Raw genomic sequence first — 18,573 nt, 5'->3', positions numbered from 1 at the left:
TTGAGGGGGAAAAAAAAGGATTTTAAGACTCAATACTAGATAGATGGACTGTTTTTTGCAGTGGGGAGCATTGAGTGGTTGGCCTACTCACACATCTTGTGAACTACTTGCAAATTCACCCGACAAAAAATAGAACCGAACCGAGCAAGCTGTGATCTTTTCCCTCTGCCTTACTCACTCTCAGCCTCTGTCTCTCCATCCTCCGCTGTACTCAACTGTCTCTAAGGGGGCTTAAAATATATAGATGCCCTTTGTTGATGTGTGTCACAGCTTATTTCATCTCTCCCTATTGTCCCCCGCCTATGCATATGCTAATTGAGCGAAGCAGGGTAGGAAATGTTATGATGATGCTCTTGTCCTCCTTCAGAAACACCAACAAGCCCCTTTTAAAGATAGAAATGTACAGTGTGCGAGTCATGACCCATAGATAAACACAAAGGAAACACTTAGGCTCTCCTCACACACACACACACACACCACATATGAACTCAAGCTTCTCTGTTCTATCCTGGTTCGTTGGCTTACCTAAATTGTTCCCCTGAAACCCATCATTTATACTCCCTCCCCTCTCTTTATTCCATTTTTTTGTTGGTGTGACATTGGGAAAAAGAAAACACTCTGACAGTCTATTCCCCAGACACCTGTACGAAATTGCTACTCCTTTCCTCAATTACATGTTTCCCTTCCAAGAATGCCAATGAAAAAGCTCATACGCTGTAATACACGGCGCTGAAGAAACAGAGCAATATTTTCACTTCCACGGTAAGCGGGCTATTTTCGTAGCTTTTGGTATTTTTCTGTTTTACGAGAGACAGAAAAAGGATCTAATGTTGTTCTTTCAATCATAGCTTTTTTTTTTTTTTTCCCGGATTTTGACACATAAGGTCAGTCAATATGTGGCGAGATGATCTAACGCCAGAGTGACCTGGTGTTGGATGATGACAGCTTCCAAAGTAAGCTGTTCTTTGTCAGCCGAGCAGGAGGAAAACAAAAAAAAAAAAAGGTAGTTTATGAGAGTGTAAGTGTTTTTTTTTCCTTGGTAGTAAATTCAATTGCCACAGCATTAGTGGTAAATCAGCAAATGATTGTGTGACTATTATGTTCTTGTAACTCGTTTTACAGCATGAGGGTTGTACTGCGTTTAATCTGTCGTTGTTCCTCAGTGCATGGCAGTCTTAATGCTTTACGTATCCAAGAGTTTGTGTATACTAAATCTAAGATTATTGCGATTTATAGGAGCTCTTCCTCGATGAGCTAAATCACGACTGGGTTGCAGTAGTGGAAAATCAAAGGCGTTTCCCGAGGTACTTAAATACTTATTGACTTTCCTCCCAATTCACGCAGATGCCAATCAGGAGAAAAGCAGTAGCGGTGGTGGGGGTTATGCGTCCAACATGGCAACCCGAAAGTCTATATCATGATTGCTTGAAATCAGATCAGATCAATTGAAAGCTATCTCTCCCTCTCTCCCTCTCCCCCTCTCTCTCTCTCACACACACACCATGCAAAGATGAGATGAAATGGATTACTTACTGGATGGACCCGCTGGGATGGAGTGATGCAGAAAAGGGGTGGAAAAGAAAAGAAAAGAAAGATGAATGAGAATGAGATGATGAGGAAGAGACTTGATTTGTCATGAATGCAATGCAACCAATGGCTCTTGATGATAATGGCGATATCAGATGAAGTGTTACAACAATACTCATACCACTGAAATTAAAACCTGTGTGAATTACCTGAAAGGGACTGGATTGAAATGGCTTGCTTCTTAAATGGAGTGGAAGGAATAGCTAGACTGAATGATGCAGTGAATGTGGAAATCAAGGGGAAGAGAAGAGTTTGGGGTTCTGATTGGGAGAGAGATGTGCTTAAATAACATAGCCCCTGGTGATCTCAGTATGTGTGTGTGTGTGTGTGTGTGTGTGTGTGTGTTATCCCTATTAATATTGCAGCTGCAAACACCAACCCACACCGAACCGTCATCTTCCCAGCAGCTGCCACTAGGAATAAGCTCCTCATTTTGCTGTGAGATCCTATTAGTCAACTGTATGTGTATGTGTGTGTGTGTGTATGTCCATATGTGTGTGCACTTTTTCACAAATACATATTCCAATGTGAGTGTTTGTATGGGAGCGAGAGTGTGACTGGCAGTGCATGCATTTGGACATTATGTGGGCATACGTGCATTGACACAACATATGCATATGGCTATTACATGTATACGGCTATTGCTCTTCAAGTCAGAAATGTCTAAGTACAGCCTGTAAGACCCGCTCGCAGAATCAATTGTTACTGAGCAAAACCCTAAATATTCCATTTTATCATCAAAAATGACAGCTTTCTTATCCAAGTGCCTCTCTTCAAGGGACTGACTTAATTCTAATGCAATTTCAATGCTTTTTGATCTTGGCTCTCTCTCAGAGGGACGGCGAGTCTGGGCTTGAAAGGAACTTCAAATCCATTTTTCAGTTTTTTTTTTCCCTCCTTTATAGTCTCAGTCAACAGTATATTACCAGTAGCACAGCATGGGGAGAGTTTTAACTAGCCAAAATATCTGCCTGTCCATGTCTTTATGGAGATGCATGTAAGTTCACATTAATGGTATCTGGTACATTTTGGGGCTGGGAAATATATTTTGGATATGTTAGAGTATTTTAAAATAATAAGAGTCACGTCTTTGGCTGGCTCTTGCAGGTCTGAGTTTCCATTTGCAGTAGACATATTGACGTCTTTGTCCTCTACTCCTGCAGCACACAGAACTAAGCAGCCTCATTAGGAAATTAACTTGATGGTAAATCTTGCCCAAGAGCAATCAAATCTTATCCAAGACGAGGAACAAAATTAAAGGAGACGGCATGTAGGCAGGTGAGACGTGAGCTTTTTTCCAAAGATGTAATGTAATGCTCTGCGCTGCAAAAATGTCCATCTGTACAAGTAATTTCCTCATATATATACAGTATGTAGTGTTAGAAAACAAGTGAAAAATTTTGCCAGTGGTGAGATAATCCCATTGTTTCCACTGCAGTTTCACTTTCAGGATATTTCTATATCCTGAAACAAGGCAGAATAAAGCGCAACAAAATGACACTTTAGAAAATTCTTGAAACGAGTTGTTCCTCATTGGAAACAAGTGAAATTATCTTAGCCCTCCGGCATATTTTCTTCACTTGTTTCACAAAAGATAAGATTAAACGAGTTGCGAGGATGGATATTTTTGGCAGTGTGCAAATCTCACATCATAGCCTACTTAGGCTACTTCAAAGATTTATTTCCTTGACTACATATTTCCTTTTCATGTTACTTGTATTCGTTATAACAATTTGTTTGCATAAATAATCAACGCGAGATTATGACACCTACAGTATGACTGTACAGCCAAGCGGCGTTGTCAATAGATCTGCCTGGAATTTTAACTGCTTGGAAAGCAAACGGAAATTAAGCCATAAATCTCTGATGCATGTGTGTGTGTTTGTGTTGTGTATATCCCATGTCTTACCATGAACCTGCAGAGTACCGGAGGCCTCGGCTTTGCCCACGCTGTTCTCCGACACGCAGGTGTAAGTGCCCTCGTCCTCGGCCCTCACCTGGGTCAGACGGAGGCTGTTGTCACTGCGGATCTCAAATCTGGAAAGATTAACAGCCGGGAATTAGCTCTAAATACTATATATCACTGTATAACTCCAACTGAAGGATTAGCTAAAATCAAGGCTGTTTTTCTTGAAAAGCTGACATTTTGGCAATATGGGGTTTTCACCTGACAGCGGCGATATATAGGTTTGATTAAATCTCATTGATTTTTGTCTACACATTGAGAGATTTGCAAGAAAAGACAGCGAGATATTTTAAATTGCAAGCCAGCTACAATGTTAAGCCTCTGATCCCTTAACTAATAAAACGGGCCTACTGTATGTGCCCATGTACACTGGTGGAGGGAGAGTGAGTTGTCGTGTAGCGCTTTAGGCAGTGGACAAGAAATCCATTGGAGTCTCCCTGCGCAGATTTGAATCCTGCTGACAACAAGGGAACATTTTACCCAATTTCCCCACAGGGATCATTAAAGTTTCATCCAATCAACTCCAGAGAGAGAGAGAGAGAGAGACGGAGAGTATGCCTCTCACAAGACCACAGTTCTGCCCTTCAATACTACACCCAGGCAGCTATCATGACTGTAATCAAGTAGCATCCTGATACCACACCAAACAATGATGACAACCCCTTGTTGGTAGCACAGGAGGTACAGAAGCAGTCTAATGGCACAAACTGGCAAGCTAAACAGCTGTTCTACAAGTGTGTTTATCATTATGTTCTTTAATATTTGGATTATCAGATGGTTTCTGCCCCATATAGGCCATACATTTTGGTTCTTGTACTACTCTGTGATCCTTTGAATCCTTGGAAGTATTGTAAGCAGCGTTGGACTCGTCACGCATAAAGTGATGTAGTACTCATTATGCATTACTCATTTACATATGTAATGATATATTATCAAGTAATATCATTACTTTACTTTCATCACTTTTCTGTTAAACCCCCAAAACTGTCAATAGCATCCTCTCCTACCTTGAGAAATCAGGATAACTCAGTTTCCTCTCCTGTGAATGATTAGGGAAACCAAACAGTATTGATATCCAATGTGTTTGTCACACTTTCACTTGCTAAAATCGAAGTAGTGGCAAATTGTTTTTACCATTTAACTAGCTTAGTTTGGGAGAATGCTGACTAATTATGAGGAAAATGAATTGGAAGCTTGGGGTGGGATGTAGTTTTTTGTATTTAGTATTTTTTTTGATTGGTAGCTGTAATATTACTGAAATTGTAATTCGATGCACTGCTTGTTACTGTTGCTGAATTACACCTTAGCACTGATCGTAAGGCTTCAGTATCGTGATACTCGGGTAGTGCTGAAGCGCCATGCAGAGTGCATAGAGTGTGGTGTCTGTCTTACCTGCCCCGGGGCAACTCTCCCTCCTCTCTCCGCCAGCGGACGGTGGGAGTCGGGTCTCCGTGGACCTCGCAGAAGAAGTCCACCGTATCGTCTGCCAGCACCACCTGGTTCACCGGCTGTTTGGTGAACACCGGCCGCTCTGTAATCAGAGAGAGAGGGAGAGAGAGAGAGAGAGAGGGAGAGACAGAGAGAGAGAGAGAGAAGATTAGAGTCCCCTGTGATGCAACCTATTTCCAAATTGCAGTTTAACTTTTCACATTTGTCAGCACTTTGTAACACCTCCGGTATCACCAGTTTGAAAGAAAACATTACCTTTCATGAGACGGAACCATGTGGCCACATCCAGAAACCCATGGCCAAATTCCAACAAAAATTCTTTGACATGAAATCTCATATCACAGAATTTTTGTTGGAATCTCATCTTTAGCTTCTCAAATACTCATAACATGACATAATAAAAAAGACATAATATTTTATGTCACTTGCTTTTTCAGCGGGAAACCCTTAGACAAATCGATGCTAAAAGACAGGAAAGTGCATTACAGAGTGTGTGTCCAGATTTGGCCAAAGGTGTCCAGATTTGGCCACTGTTACGTTACCGTTAAATTATAGAGAGACAGAGAAGAAGGGGAGTGAAAGAAAGAAGGGAACGATGGAGGGAGAGATAACAGAAGAGAAGTAGGGGTTAGGGGAGGTGAACATGGTTTGGAAATTTGTGCGGAAAAGAGGATCTCCACTGCGTTGTGCGTCGCTCTCTATTTACGCTATGAAGTGTACAAATGGGAGGATCAATATAGGCTACAGGCATGTGCCCAGGGATGCAAATATGTATTGTAAGCTCCTCCAATGATCGGAATCTGATTTATAAATGGATATCGCATACAGAAATAAGTGCAGATGTGCATTATTGGCTATCAACTTGAGAGACAGAGAGAGAGAGAAAGAGAGAGAGAGAAAATAATCTGACGATGCATTTTTCAGGAACCATAAATCAAGTAATTAAGTGTCACATTCAGCCTGAATTTGACACATTGGCTCCATTCGGTTCCTGTTGGATTCAGGTGTAAGGAGCAAGCTCTACTCATGCGCCACAATGTGTTTGGTGGGACTGAAAAGGAAATATGAATGTTCTGTCTGTTTCCTTGGATCAATACAAGCTTTGAGACCCATTATGTTGCTGCTTTGCTGAGAGCGAAGAAGAGACCCAGAGAGAGGGAAAGAGACAAAGGTCAAGAAAGAGGAAAGGGCAGCGAGGAGGGAAACATTCATCTAGCAGTGCGATAACATTAGCCGTGGAGAGAAAGTGCAGCCCAAAAGACATAAAAGCAAATGCAGACCAAAAGAGACCGTGGAGAAAGACAGAAAGCAGAATACACATGAAATTTGGGAAGGATACTTTAAAAACCATTCCAAATGACTACATACCTGGATAAATTTGTAATCAGTAACTAAATCCACAGGATTATGAAAACTCATTTACTTTGTGATTACTTTGCCTCCAACATTCATAGAATCTTTCCAATGTATTCCAATTATACAATTTATGCTGTAATTTGAATCTTTATTATCATCTACAACCTCAACATTCATTATTTCAAGATATAACTGAAATCCATTGAATATGAAAGTGAATGAACAATTTCTTCCAATTGTCAAATTACAAGTTAGCCATGCAATTATTATATTATTTACATTTTCTGTAATATTTGTGCCTATAATCTCACTATCTAAATGCATTTTCCCCCTCAAACATGTGTTTGTGTAATTCAACAATTACCATGTTTTCAAAAGGATTTGTAATTTGATGACTGTGAAATCAGATTACTGTAATTCCCTTATGTGCCGTTCCCCAAACAGTATTCAAAAGATGACCACATTATAGTGAAAAAAAAAGAAAGAAAACAACTCACCAAACACCACTAGTTCAGCCGGGTCGCTGTCTTTCTCTCCCACCATGTTGGTACCAACACACACATACATGCCAGCATCACTCTTCCTGGTGTTGGAAATCATCAGCTTTCCTCCCCGGATCTGAAGATGCGGGAGGTGGGGGAAGCAGGGAGGAGAAGAGGGGAAGGAGACAGAAAAGCAGAGGAGGGAGAAAGGGACAGAAGAAAATGGATCAAAAGGGAAGGAGGGGGAGGAAGAGATGAGGTGAGGGAGGAGAGGGAAAGAAAGGAGATAAATGGGAAGAGGTGGGAAATGCGACATTCAGGCACGTTAGTCAGGACAGAAGCCACTCCGTCTTTCTCATTCTTTCTCATGACGGATGGCTCCTCTACTATTTCATATGCTGCTTGACACTGAGTCTAGCTCCAGATCATCGCCGTGGAAACATTTTCCACTGCTCATTTTGTAATAAGCAGCTGCACTGATTTATCATTTGAGACTCTAGTGTGTGTGTGCGTGTGTGTGTGCACACATGCATGCTTCCATATAAGTGTGCATGTATGGGTAATGTCATTACTAATTCTATTATCTTGTGAAGTTTTGTGTGGCCGAGAATTTCTAGCAGGCGGGGTTTATTGAGATGAACACCCTTTAAATAATTCAATCAAATGCCAATCAATGCAATTCCATCACAACAATGCTTTTCAATTATCGACAATGATGGAATTGAATTGATTCTTAATCAGGGGCTTCTTGTCAATAATCAAAACTCAATTGCCATTCCGTCAATGGCAAAACTAATTATTGATCAGTCACAAAATGAATGGAAGGCCACCTGACAAATGAAGGAGAGAAAGTAGCCGCATGCACCATCATGCACAAACCTAATCAGTTGTAAATTACTTTAGCAATGGCTGATTGATCATTTGCCCACACACACACACACACACTTTCATCTGCCAATGGAGCACGAGGGCATCAAAATACTGCACCTCACTACAAAAAATATCCATCTTAACAAGTCATTTAATCTAGAATTGAGCATCACAATGTAACTTTCCTTGAAATAAGTGAGAGAATCAGCAGTGAGGAGGAGCTTCACTTGTTTCCAATATAAACCAACTTGTTTCAACCTTTATTAGAATCAAGTGTCATTTTATTGATACTGGTGGAGTGATCCATGTATTCCGCCTTGTTTCAAGACACTGACATTTGTCTCCAGAAACTACGTAATGAACTTACAGTGATCCTCTCATCTCGGTCATTGACCCGGATGTTGTTTCTCTTCCAAGAGATGGTGGGCTCAGGATGGCCTCTGGGGGGGATACACTCCATGACAGCCGGCTCACCTGCTGCCACCACCACGTCACTAGGCGTCTGACGGAAGTCGTCTCTCAGAACTGGATAAGAAAGGGAGGGAGGAGAAAGAGAAAGACGTAAGACAAAGCATAAACCTCTTTGCTGATGACATTGTCCTTTATCTGACTATGCATACCTTAGAATCCAAGAATCCTGATACACTCCATTATACATCTTTGTAAGAGTCAGTAGGAAGTCAGCAGGGCTACACTAATTATAAGAACACTGTACAGTTCTTATAATTAGTGTAGCCCTGCTGACTTCCTACTGGTGTTTAGCCTTCAATACGAAACATGGCATGAATGCAAAACAGGTGCAACTCAAAAATCAGGATCATCTCTCACTGTTTGACTGAATTTAATGACACAAAGCCTCACAGGGCAATTCTAATGTGTGTGTGTGTGTGTGTGTGTGTGTGTGCGTGTGTGTGTGCGTCCCTAAGGTCTACATTGACTCTGTGTCTTGTGTGTGGCATCACAGCTCATCAATAATGAAGGCTCTCCTATCTGACACACAGAAAGCAGATGAATTATTCAGTCCAGCCCACACACACTCCCCTGGCAAATGCACACGCATAAATTCACTTGGAAATGTGATCAAGAAAACAAGTCACCATTCAAACAAAACATTTCAGATAAACCAACTACCTTAATGGTGGGAAGCCTATTTTGAATTTTGGACTCCAGAAAACGACTCTCTTTCTCTTTTGCTTTCTGCCAGTCTATTCATAATGCATGAGAGATTTGTCTCCGGTCAGTCACCCCCCCGCTCTCCTTCCAAATCCATCTCTCTGTAGCCAACAGCTTGTGGTTGATACCTGAAGGCATTGTTTTTTCTCTTCCATTTCAGTCTCTCGAGCTCTGTGACCTCTCAGATTACAGGTGTGGAGTAGGCTTTTTGTAGTCTAGGATGATGTCTTGACATACACCAGTCTACCTAGAGAGGCCAAAACCATGCTGGCCTGCAGGCTAGAAGTCTGGCCTAAGCCACTCCAGGGATTTACAAAGGGGAGCTAGTTACCTAAACCAATGAGATGGATGACTGTCTAACCTCCAGGCATTCCTATCTGGCTCAAATGTCCTCCAAAGAGCCTCCCACCCTCACTGATCTGAAAAATAGACCCTCCCAAAATTCCCTTTAACATCACGATCTCTCCCGGGCATTTGCTGAGAAACTTTCCAAAGTCTGAGTAGCATCTCTTTCAAAATAGTACATGTGGGCTATCAACTTTCTACCCTCAAAGATTCCACAAAGTCCGCTTTGAAGTTATGAGTGAATGTGAGATTTGGACATCAAGGAGTTGGTGGATGATTAATTGATGGTGGAGAATAGAGTGCTTGATTTGCATACATTATGGTGGTTTCATTGACGATATCAATAAGTAATATCAATATATTGGCATTCTCCTCATGTCCTCAATCGGCTTTCCTTAGTGTGCAAAGAACTGCAGGGCTGTCGAGGCTGTCATAAGGATGAGCAGAGAGAAATCAGAGTTATTCTTCCTCAAAAAGTGCAAGTCATGTCAGAAACTGCCGTCCTAATTTACACAGACAGCACTTCACGGACTTTTGAACGTAGCTGCTAAAAAAGCTGTCAAGTATTTCGCCTCGATCGTTGTCAAAGCACAAACTTCATTAAAATGCATTGTTTAGAATATTGGCAGACAAGTATTCTTGCTTGGGAAAAAATAGATGTAAAATATGATCTAAATATTAAATAGCGTGCCTATGTCTGCAAAAAGAACCGTCAACACATGATGGAGCTGACTTCATAACTGCACCATATAGGATATACTATATGCAACACTTTACCTCCACACAACTCACCAGTAATTACTCTTCTGCTGATTCAACCAAACAACTATTTCTCTATCTCCCCTTTCAAGTGAAATGGAATAAAAAAATAACTAGGAAATAACCCCCCCAGTAACACTTCAAAAACCCTGATTTATTGTCATATATTGTATTGGTCCTTTTGAAATGTGTCTTCAGTGGCATAAACAAGTGCCTTATATATCTGCACTGAGGTTTAGGGGAATACAGGATGGTTTTCAAAGGTCTGTTGGAAATACATATATACTCACTCACTTGAAATTTGAACCCTTGAGGACTAGAGGAGCATGGGAAGGGAATGCATGTTTGTTGTGGGGGTGGAACACAGGATGTAATATGAAAGTGGTGTGACGCTTCAGGTCGGTCTTTGGGCTTCCATGTTTAACTATCTGTCATGGGCTGGATGTTACTCACTCCTGTCGAAATGACAGTGTATATTCATGTATACCAGTAACTTGTGTGTGTCAGTGCATTTTTGACATTTGTCGATAACGATGGATCGTTTAATTTATCATGTGTACACGTATGCTTGTGCGTTTGCCTGTGTGTGGTCATCCGCGATGGTACGATTGTTTGAGTGGTCGTGCACCTGTGAACGTGCATGTGTATGTGTTTGTGCGTGGGTGGGTGTGTGCGTGTGTGTGTCCATGTAAGCCAGTTCACAGTAACTGAAAAACAGCGCCAATGTCGCTGTAATGTCACAGGCCAGCAGGGGAGGGTCACTGCCTCATCTGATTAATGACACGCCTCTCCTAATGACGGCACAGACAAGCCAACAAAGCCCCGGGACATTACCATTATCATCACCATCCATCCATCCATCCATCCATCCATCCATCCATACGAGCCCACTTACACTGGGACTTATGGGGACGCTTTCTTTGTCTGGATTACCGTAGGTCTGCGTGGAAAATATCACCCTATCGCTGTATCTCTGTCAGGCTCGATGCAGAGAAGGCCCATTTCTCTAGCTGTCAAGATAGCGTTGCGTCCTCTTGGAGCGAGGGTGCGTGTGGGTGTGTACGCGAGGTGATAAATCAGCTTGTTTTGTTTATAATCAAGGTCATGCGAGACGTGGTATATCGGTGTTTAAGGAGGGAATAGAATATTTTTCATTTCCTCATTAGGGAACGGACCCTGCGCTTGCCGTGGCCCTGATAAAATACAAGGGAGCTTTATAGGTCTGCGCAAATTCATTGTTGGACGGCGAACCATTAAGCTGTTTATCTGTGTCTCTTAGAGGGAGCTGTGCATACCGGATGAAACGGCCGCTTATGGCTGCGGTCAGACCCGTATCCTAATGGCCAATTAGTTACCCACGGAGCATTTGGGGCGCTCCAAATCCCACTGGCTTTCCAACCCTGGAATGATATGCCAAACCACACCCCTGACCTTATCTAAACCTGGCAAAGACATTTTCCCCGACCGCTATGCACAGGGAAATAGAAAAGCCCCGACTAAATTACTCAGGAACCTGCCCAGTCACGCAAAGAGAGGAGGAAAGCACGGTGGTTCCCTGCACCCGGGGTCTGAATTACCATGCCACGGGGTTAAAGGATGGCTGCAACGACCTGTCACACACCAATCTGAGAGCTTGGCTCTGGGGGCACCTGATCTTTCCCGTTCTGTTCCCCGAACTGGCCAGATTTGAGCGAAAAGAGGGTCCACAGAAGTTTATTAGGCACTGGCAATTACCCACGAGGCCCCTGGGGGCCCATATTAAGTGGGTGCACTTTGACCCCCTCTTTAAACCCCTTCTACAAAGCCAGAGTAATCCCCACCGCTGGGCCTGAATGGTGTGCTTTAGTCAGAGCACACACACACACACACACACACACAGAGTAACAGATAGGAGTACACACTGCTGAGCATATGTGAGGATGCATACATAGAGGCATACACACACCTCTTCTTCAGAGGCGTGAGGCAAACCTCTTGTCATCTAATGCAATATAACATATGACATTTGGGAGCTACCTTTATGAAAAGTGCCTTACAGTGCCACAAATGTACAGTATATATTTTCAATACAAGTGGGATTGGAGCCCCTAACCCTGGCCATTTAATACACATGCTGAGATAAACACAACCGCATCTAAGCCCGGAGAAAAATCTAATTCGGCTTCTCCAATGCTTTTATCTTTATTAGTTTTACTGTCTGTGTGAGATCGCTGTCAACCTGTGTCTCTCAATTACACTGTTTCCTCATGTACCCAAAGACAAACACATTAGTCACACAAAAGAAACAAATGACGCCGGCTCACACGTAGCATTTATCAGCTTGTGATGTACTGTGATGGATGTGTGTAGTGCAAATTACACTGAACCATATAATATTCAAAAACACCCTCAAGCTACAGGACTGTAGCCCAGAGTGTGTGTTGTTTGAAAGTGCCGTTTATCCGTGACCACTAGACATCTGTGATTTACCAGGCTTGCACGGTATCAGGACCCTGCTGTATATCAGGGCATCATTTTAGCTTTTGATTTGACATAATAAAACCTCGGGGGCAAGCTCTGGTTCACTTTTAATTAAATGGCTTTATCGCTGTCATTAAATGTTCCAAGGACTGCGTGTCTGTGTGTGTGTGTGTGTGTGACAGCACCCCCTCAAAAATAAATATTCAGATGGCAAAGAGAGAATGACGGATGGTCCCTTGGCTGGCAGAGCAAAAAAAAAGAGGGGGGGGGGGGGGGGGGGGGCATAGAGAGAAGGGGCCTCAGGTTGGAGATGTGTTGTGGGGGATTGAGCTGGTCGTCCGTCAATCCGTCGGCTTACGTCTTGTCCTGACATGAGGCAATCTGTTTCAGCGTGAATCACATGTGTGAATACATACGCACATACACACCGACGCTCTCGGCCTCTCTCCCGAGTACATACATTCTTCTTATCCCTTTATCAAGCCTGATTAGACACACAACACACACACACACACACCTTCTCCCTTCTCTCTAGTGTGTGCTCCCCTAGGCAATATCTGTCCGGGCCCTTGGGCCCAACGGGGGCCCCCGTCAGAAGCCACCTTCCATCAGCCACTCTCATTATCCAGAGTGGACCCCCTCCGATCCCTATCAACCATCAACCATTACACCATGATGAAACGGCCCGCACAGGATATTGGTGTGTGTGTGTGTGTTTTCAGTGGGGTTGGGAGGGTCTGACGAGGAGGAGCGTGGGGGTGGGTGGGGGGGTGCTCACAGTTGGAGACAGATGTCCAGGCCGCCTCTAAGCACCCCTACCCTCCCCATCCCACCCAAATACAAATACAGACACTCGCACAGATACGCGGCGTGGCAGCTGTAGCAGCAAATACAGCAAAACACTGTCTGCATGCAATACGAACAGGCCGGTCCAATATGTGGTGAGACTGGAGATTGTAAGCCCCCCTGCAGCGTACCGACACACACACACACACACACACACACACACCGACAGAAGCCCTTACCACTTCTTTATCCACACTTTCTGACAGCTGACCCAATATGTCGCCCCCCCAAAAAAACATCTTAGGTTTAAAGGGTAATTCCATTTTTTTCCATGGTGCTGTCATTTGGCTCTATGGCCTGAGAGTAGTTTACAGCCTTGAGTAAATGACATAACATGGTTTGGCTCTCTGGAAATGCCCGGCATGGCCAGCAGCAAAATTGAGCCGGCGCTAAAGCTAAATGAATGGGAGTCACAGGGGCAGAGCATTTCAATTACTCCTTCCACGAGTCCAGAAGGGTCACCTTCTTAGCCCAGGCGGTACTGCTGCCCTACCCTTCAACATAAAACACACACACACACACACACACAGTCACACACATATAACCTGTTCATCAATGCCCGATGCATTTTCCCTCAGATTTACTCCCTCCATTTTCTTTTGTCCGCGAGCGTGACGCCTGGTGCAGCAACACTCATTTAGGCCACTGTCGCTGCTGCTTAGCCCCGTCATCTGAGTCCATTTAGCAGCCACAACAGCTGCCCCAATCCCACCCCCACCCAAACCCCACCCATCAACCCCCCTGGACCCCCCCCCCCTAAATGCTGCCACCAAACCTGGGCTGATGGGTGAAAAGCAGCTGGTCCCACAAGCCGCGGTGACAAGAGCATGAAAAATCATTTCCTTGCATAGCAGCAAAAAAAAATGAGCCGCTGACCCTCCGGGTTGAGGTGAATGTTGAGCCAGACGGCTGGGCAAAAAAATAAAAAACAGGGGCTCCTTCCAGATCGGCAGAAGTGCTGATTTTTCTTCACCGTTCCGCATGAAATCAGCAGAAAACCTGAAACCCTTTCCGTCCGATCAATGAACGGATCGAGCATTAAAGATGTGTAAAATGAAAACAATGCAAATAATCAGTTTGATAGAGCGTTGCGGTGTTTGCCAAATTGAACCTTTAAGTCGAGACCATAAGCTGACAGAAAATCTCTATGGTACCAATTACCATTATGTCAAAGCCTTGGTATTTATCAGAGCAAACCTCAGGAAAACCCATTATTAGCAACTGGCCCTGATAACACTGAAATAATAACCACATAGCAAGTCCATGCATTGTGCTGCATTACAAGCAGATCATAAGATCATTAATAGCATAGATAAACCTTTCTTACAATATAATCATGAGACAAACATCAGAAAATTACAATTTAACATCATGTCATTGACAGTACAGTTGCATCTTTCATATCACGCTCTGATTGCAATTGCTATCACGCACTCGCAATGTGCTTATAATGCACTTACCATGCCTTTTAATGTGATATGAGCATCACCTCAAGTGAAATGTGACCCAAAATGAAATTAAGTAATAAAACATGAGGCCCGGCGCAACACTGGAAACCACTGTCAGAGGATGGGATGGGATGGGGTGGGGGAGACGGGGGAGAAGGGTGGGGGGTGCAGTGGTGAGAAAGAGATAGATGAGGTTATCTGTCAAGGTGCGATGTTTCACGGCATTTTAAGCGCTCATAAACGCCCGGGCCTGGCCCCTCCGCGGTGTCTTGTCACACACACACACACACACACAGACAGTGTTGCAAGGAGGGTGGTGCGGTGGAGGGTGTACTTGGCAGCGGTACAGCAGCCGACATGACCACGGGGCCCCCCCACATGCCGCGGTGGGACGGTAAAGGAGGCCCTCATTATCGGCGGCGCAGACACCGGAGGGAAAAAGGGGAGGGGGGGAGCCCGTGGGGAGGCGGAGGCTCTGTCCGTGTGTCTGTGTGTCTGTGTGTCTGTGTGTCTGTGTGTCTGTGTGTCTGCGTGTCTGTGTGTCTGCGTACCGTCCGATTCCAGTGGGGGTTAGTTTCTCCCACAGCTCCACTAAAGTGCTGGGGTCTTCTTGAAGAGGGCGAGAAGCAATAAATGCCAAGGTACAACCAAGCCTTAGATGGCAATGCGTGATCTTACTTTTACCCAGAAAGTTGATGTTGATGATGACAACAAGAACACTGGACATCAGCACTAGTTGGTTCCCTTGATCATTCACGGGACACTGAACTGAATTATCCTGATTTCTGATGGAAATGGAAAAGCAGTAAAGTAATAGTGTTATTTCTGAAATGAGTAGCCGGAGTAATTTATTACTTTTTTGAGTAATAAGCCTAACACTGTGTGTGCGCGTACGTGTCTAGAGAGCTATTATGGGCCTTGGCTAACCTTCCACCACCCCCCTGCTGAATCCTCAACCCCCCCCCCCCCACCATCACACACACACACACACACACACGCACACACACACACAAACAGAGCAGAACGAGCCTGAGGCATGCCAGGCCCGTTTGATTGAAACAGCCATATTTCAAGTCAAGAGGGGGGGGCTGTATTAAAATACTACTTGGCAGGCAAAATCTTCCCACAACAGCACCCCTCCACCATCACCACCACCCCAACTCCTATACCCGCCCCCACCCCCTCCTCCCCATCACCCTGGTACTGCAGAAAGCTGCGCAGGTCCGCTCCGTTTTCCACACTGGACTCACAAACACAGATACAATCAACACATACGCGTACGTGCCTGTACATACATCCGCACAAGCACACACACACGCACACACACACACACACACACAGGGGCGAACTCCTCCTCATTTGGAGTGCAAATCCTTCCAATCTCCCGGCATGGGGAGTGTTCACCTATGTCTGGCTCAGCGGCAGGTTCCCATCCCCATCCTGAGCTGGTGGTCCTGCTCCGGCTGTGCTCACCCACCCAGCAAGCTCGAGGTTAATCCACCGCAAACCTCCCGTGGCATGGTATGTGTGTGTGTGTGTGTATGTGTCCGTATGTGTGTTTTCTGCCAATTTTTCATCTATGTGTGTCCTCTCTCCCAAACCCTCGCCGACCAGCAGACTCAAACTCAGCAGAGTATGGACTCCGTAACTCTGGAGGAATTAAAGTGGCGTGGTGGCTACCGAGCGCCTCTCTATCCTGTTCTAGTCACGCTGACTCGCTCTCCGCTCGGATCCGTCTCCAAGAAAGAGAGGCGGTCATTCAATCAGTGTCTGCAAACATCCGCCCTGCTGAAGTGTCCTCGAGCAAGACACTGAATCCCTACCAGCTCCAGGGCTGCTGTTCTGTATCTGACCCTGACCCCTGACCTCCCTGTGAAGGGGGGACAGGAGAAACGAGAATTTCCAGACAGGAATCAATAATATCACATTATTAAAAAGCTGTCCTAAAGCTATATTAGTCGCTCTCTTTAGACTCTTTATGGGAAATGATGATAAACAGTGAAGGCTTGTGACCTCCGAGGAGGAACGACATCACAGATGGAGTACGGCCAAGGTGAGCGGCCGCTCAGTGTTTGATCCATGTAATCGATCAACTTAACGACTCAAGCTGCGTATTTATTGGCTTATTTCCTCTTATTATTCTGTTTAATTGTCCTTATCGCTGCTGCCACTATATCAAAAGACCGGATAAAGATATGAAGGGTTTCACTCCAAAACTCTGTATGTTGGATAATAACATTAAAGGACTTAACAACTTCAATAATAATCCAATGTGAGTTTTACTTCCATACCAGCAATAACTGTGTAGGGATAGGTGTCACTGTCTCGATTTCAATCATTTTGGAATGAAGCTCGTCATATATTCCCGATACAGATGCAATGAATTTGCCCTTCACAAGCCTTCACTTCAATGGAGACTGACAGATATCCTGTAGGGAGCATGAGAAAATGCATCCCGGAGCCCCGCATCTCTTTGTTACAAAAGCAAATGTATTCCTCTGTCATGGAGGCTATAATGTAAATGACAGAGATAGAGACATGGCGTGTCTCTTCAAATTACCCCAGTTAGTCATTAAATATTCAAACTATTTGACAATACTTCATTCAGCGTGAGTGGCTTCCCACTTAAAGCTGAATAAATTATCAGGTGAAGCCGTTCATGCCAAGAGCGTTTTTTTTTTGTTGTTGTTTTTTTTTGACAAAGGCAGACATTTTTGGGGGGTAATTTTAAAGGACATTTTCCCTTTAGCGGGGGAAATATGCTGCGCCTCAGAAACGGAGGAAGAAAGGAGATGAAAAGGCATTTTGATGGAGTTGTTTGGCAAAAACAAGCCAGCGGAGATTCAGAGGGAAAACAGTGTGGGCTAGGGAGGGATGGAGGAGGGGGAGGGGGAGGGGGAGGAGGGGGAGGGGGAGGGGGAGGGGTATTTGCAAACACGCACACTCACACGCACACTTGATCTGATTATAATTCAAGCAATATGTCCACCAATATGTGATGGGGATATGAGGTGTGGACAGTGGTGTGTGTGTGTGTGTGTGTGTGTGTGTGTGTGTGTGTCGCACCATAAGACAGCCTCCCCTCCTCCTCCCCTAAAAAACAGCCACATGGAGAACACAGACGAAGATGGGCGGTGTGAAGAGTGAAATAAATAGAGTAGAAGGGGAAGTATGTATACATGGCATTGCTGAGGAGCGCCGATGCCCCCACCACCCCCCTCCCTCCCTCCACCCATAACACCCACCCCGGGACCCCAACCCACCCCCCCCACAAAACAACAATACCATTACAGAGGTGGTCGAAGCTCCTGTGTGTGGTCAGCTAATAAAGCCATTGTCTGGGCCTGAAAAGAGGATTACTTTAATCTAGTAATGGCCGACGTCGTGCGGCCTATAGCAGCGGGGTAAGAGGGTCACCGAGGATTGCTGAGAAGCCCATTGTAAGGCGACCGGCGTCCGCCTCTACCCCCCCCCACCCCCCACCCCACCCCACCCTCCCCCGGCCCCGTATTGCCCCAAGCTGACCCTGTGGCCCAATCGGGCTACTGTAGTCAGTTCACCCATCTGGAAAACCTGAAACACCCCTTTAACCCGACCTTAAATGGAGAATAGGGGAACAGGGGCTATAGACAATGGGCACACACACACACCCCCCCCCCTCCTTCCTCAACCATTCTTTGCTGGCATTGAGCGCTTTTAAGTGTTCTGCTCCAGCAATGAGTAATTTCAAGTGAAATTTTAACAGGGTGATTTATAGAGCAGAGTCGCGCAGTGTGATGCTGAAATTACAAGGGGGTGGGGGGGGGGGTGGGGGGGGGGGGGGTGAGAGGAG

General features: G+C 44.8%; 1 protein-coding gene across 1 annotated transcript in view; it reads right to left on the bottom strand.

The window, feature by feature from the left end:
* The window catches only part of robo3 (roundabout, axon guidance receptor, homolog 3 (Drosophila)), a 149,403-nt gene that overhangs the window by 42,478 nt on the left and 88,352 nt on the right, over nt 1–18,573 (bottom strand). Inside the window, exons 3-6 of the mRNA XM_071525397.1 lie at nt 8,078–8,235; nt 6,856–6,976; nt 4,946–5,084; nt 3,497–3,624 (exon numbers count right to left, since the gene is read on the bottom strand). Coding sequence (XP_071381498.1) covers nt 3,497–3,624; nt 4,946–5,084; nt 6,856–6,976; nt 8,078–8,235 — 546 coding nt within the window. The remainder of the gene's footprint in view (nt 1–3,496; nt 3,625–4,945; nt 5,085–6,855; nt 6,977–8,077; nt 8,236–18,573) is intronic.

Source organism: Centroberyx affinis, unplaced genomic scaffold (genome assembly GCF_046629955.1).
Source record: "Centroberyx affinis isolate AG114_WGS23_722 - 3 ecotype Tasmania unplaced genomic scaffold, CSIRO-AGI_Caff_v1 ptg001291l_1, whole genome shotgun sequence".
Classification (NCBI taxonomy): domain Eukaryota; kingdom Metazoa; phylum Chordata; class Actinopteri; order Beryciformes; family Berycidae; genus Centroberyx; species Centroberyx affinis.
The sequence above is the reverse complement of the archived record's forward strand: the minus strand, read 5'-3'. Positions and strand labels throughout refer to the sequence as shown.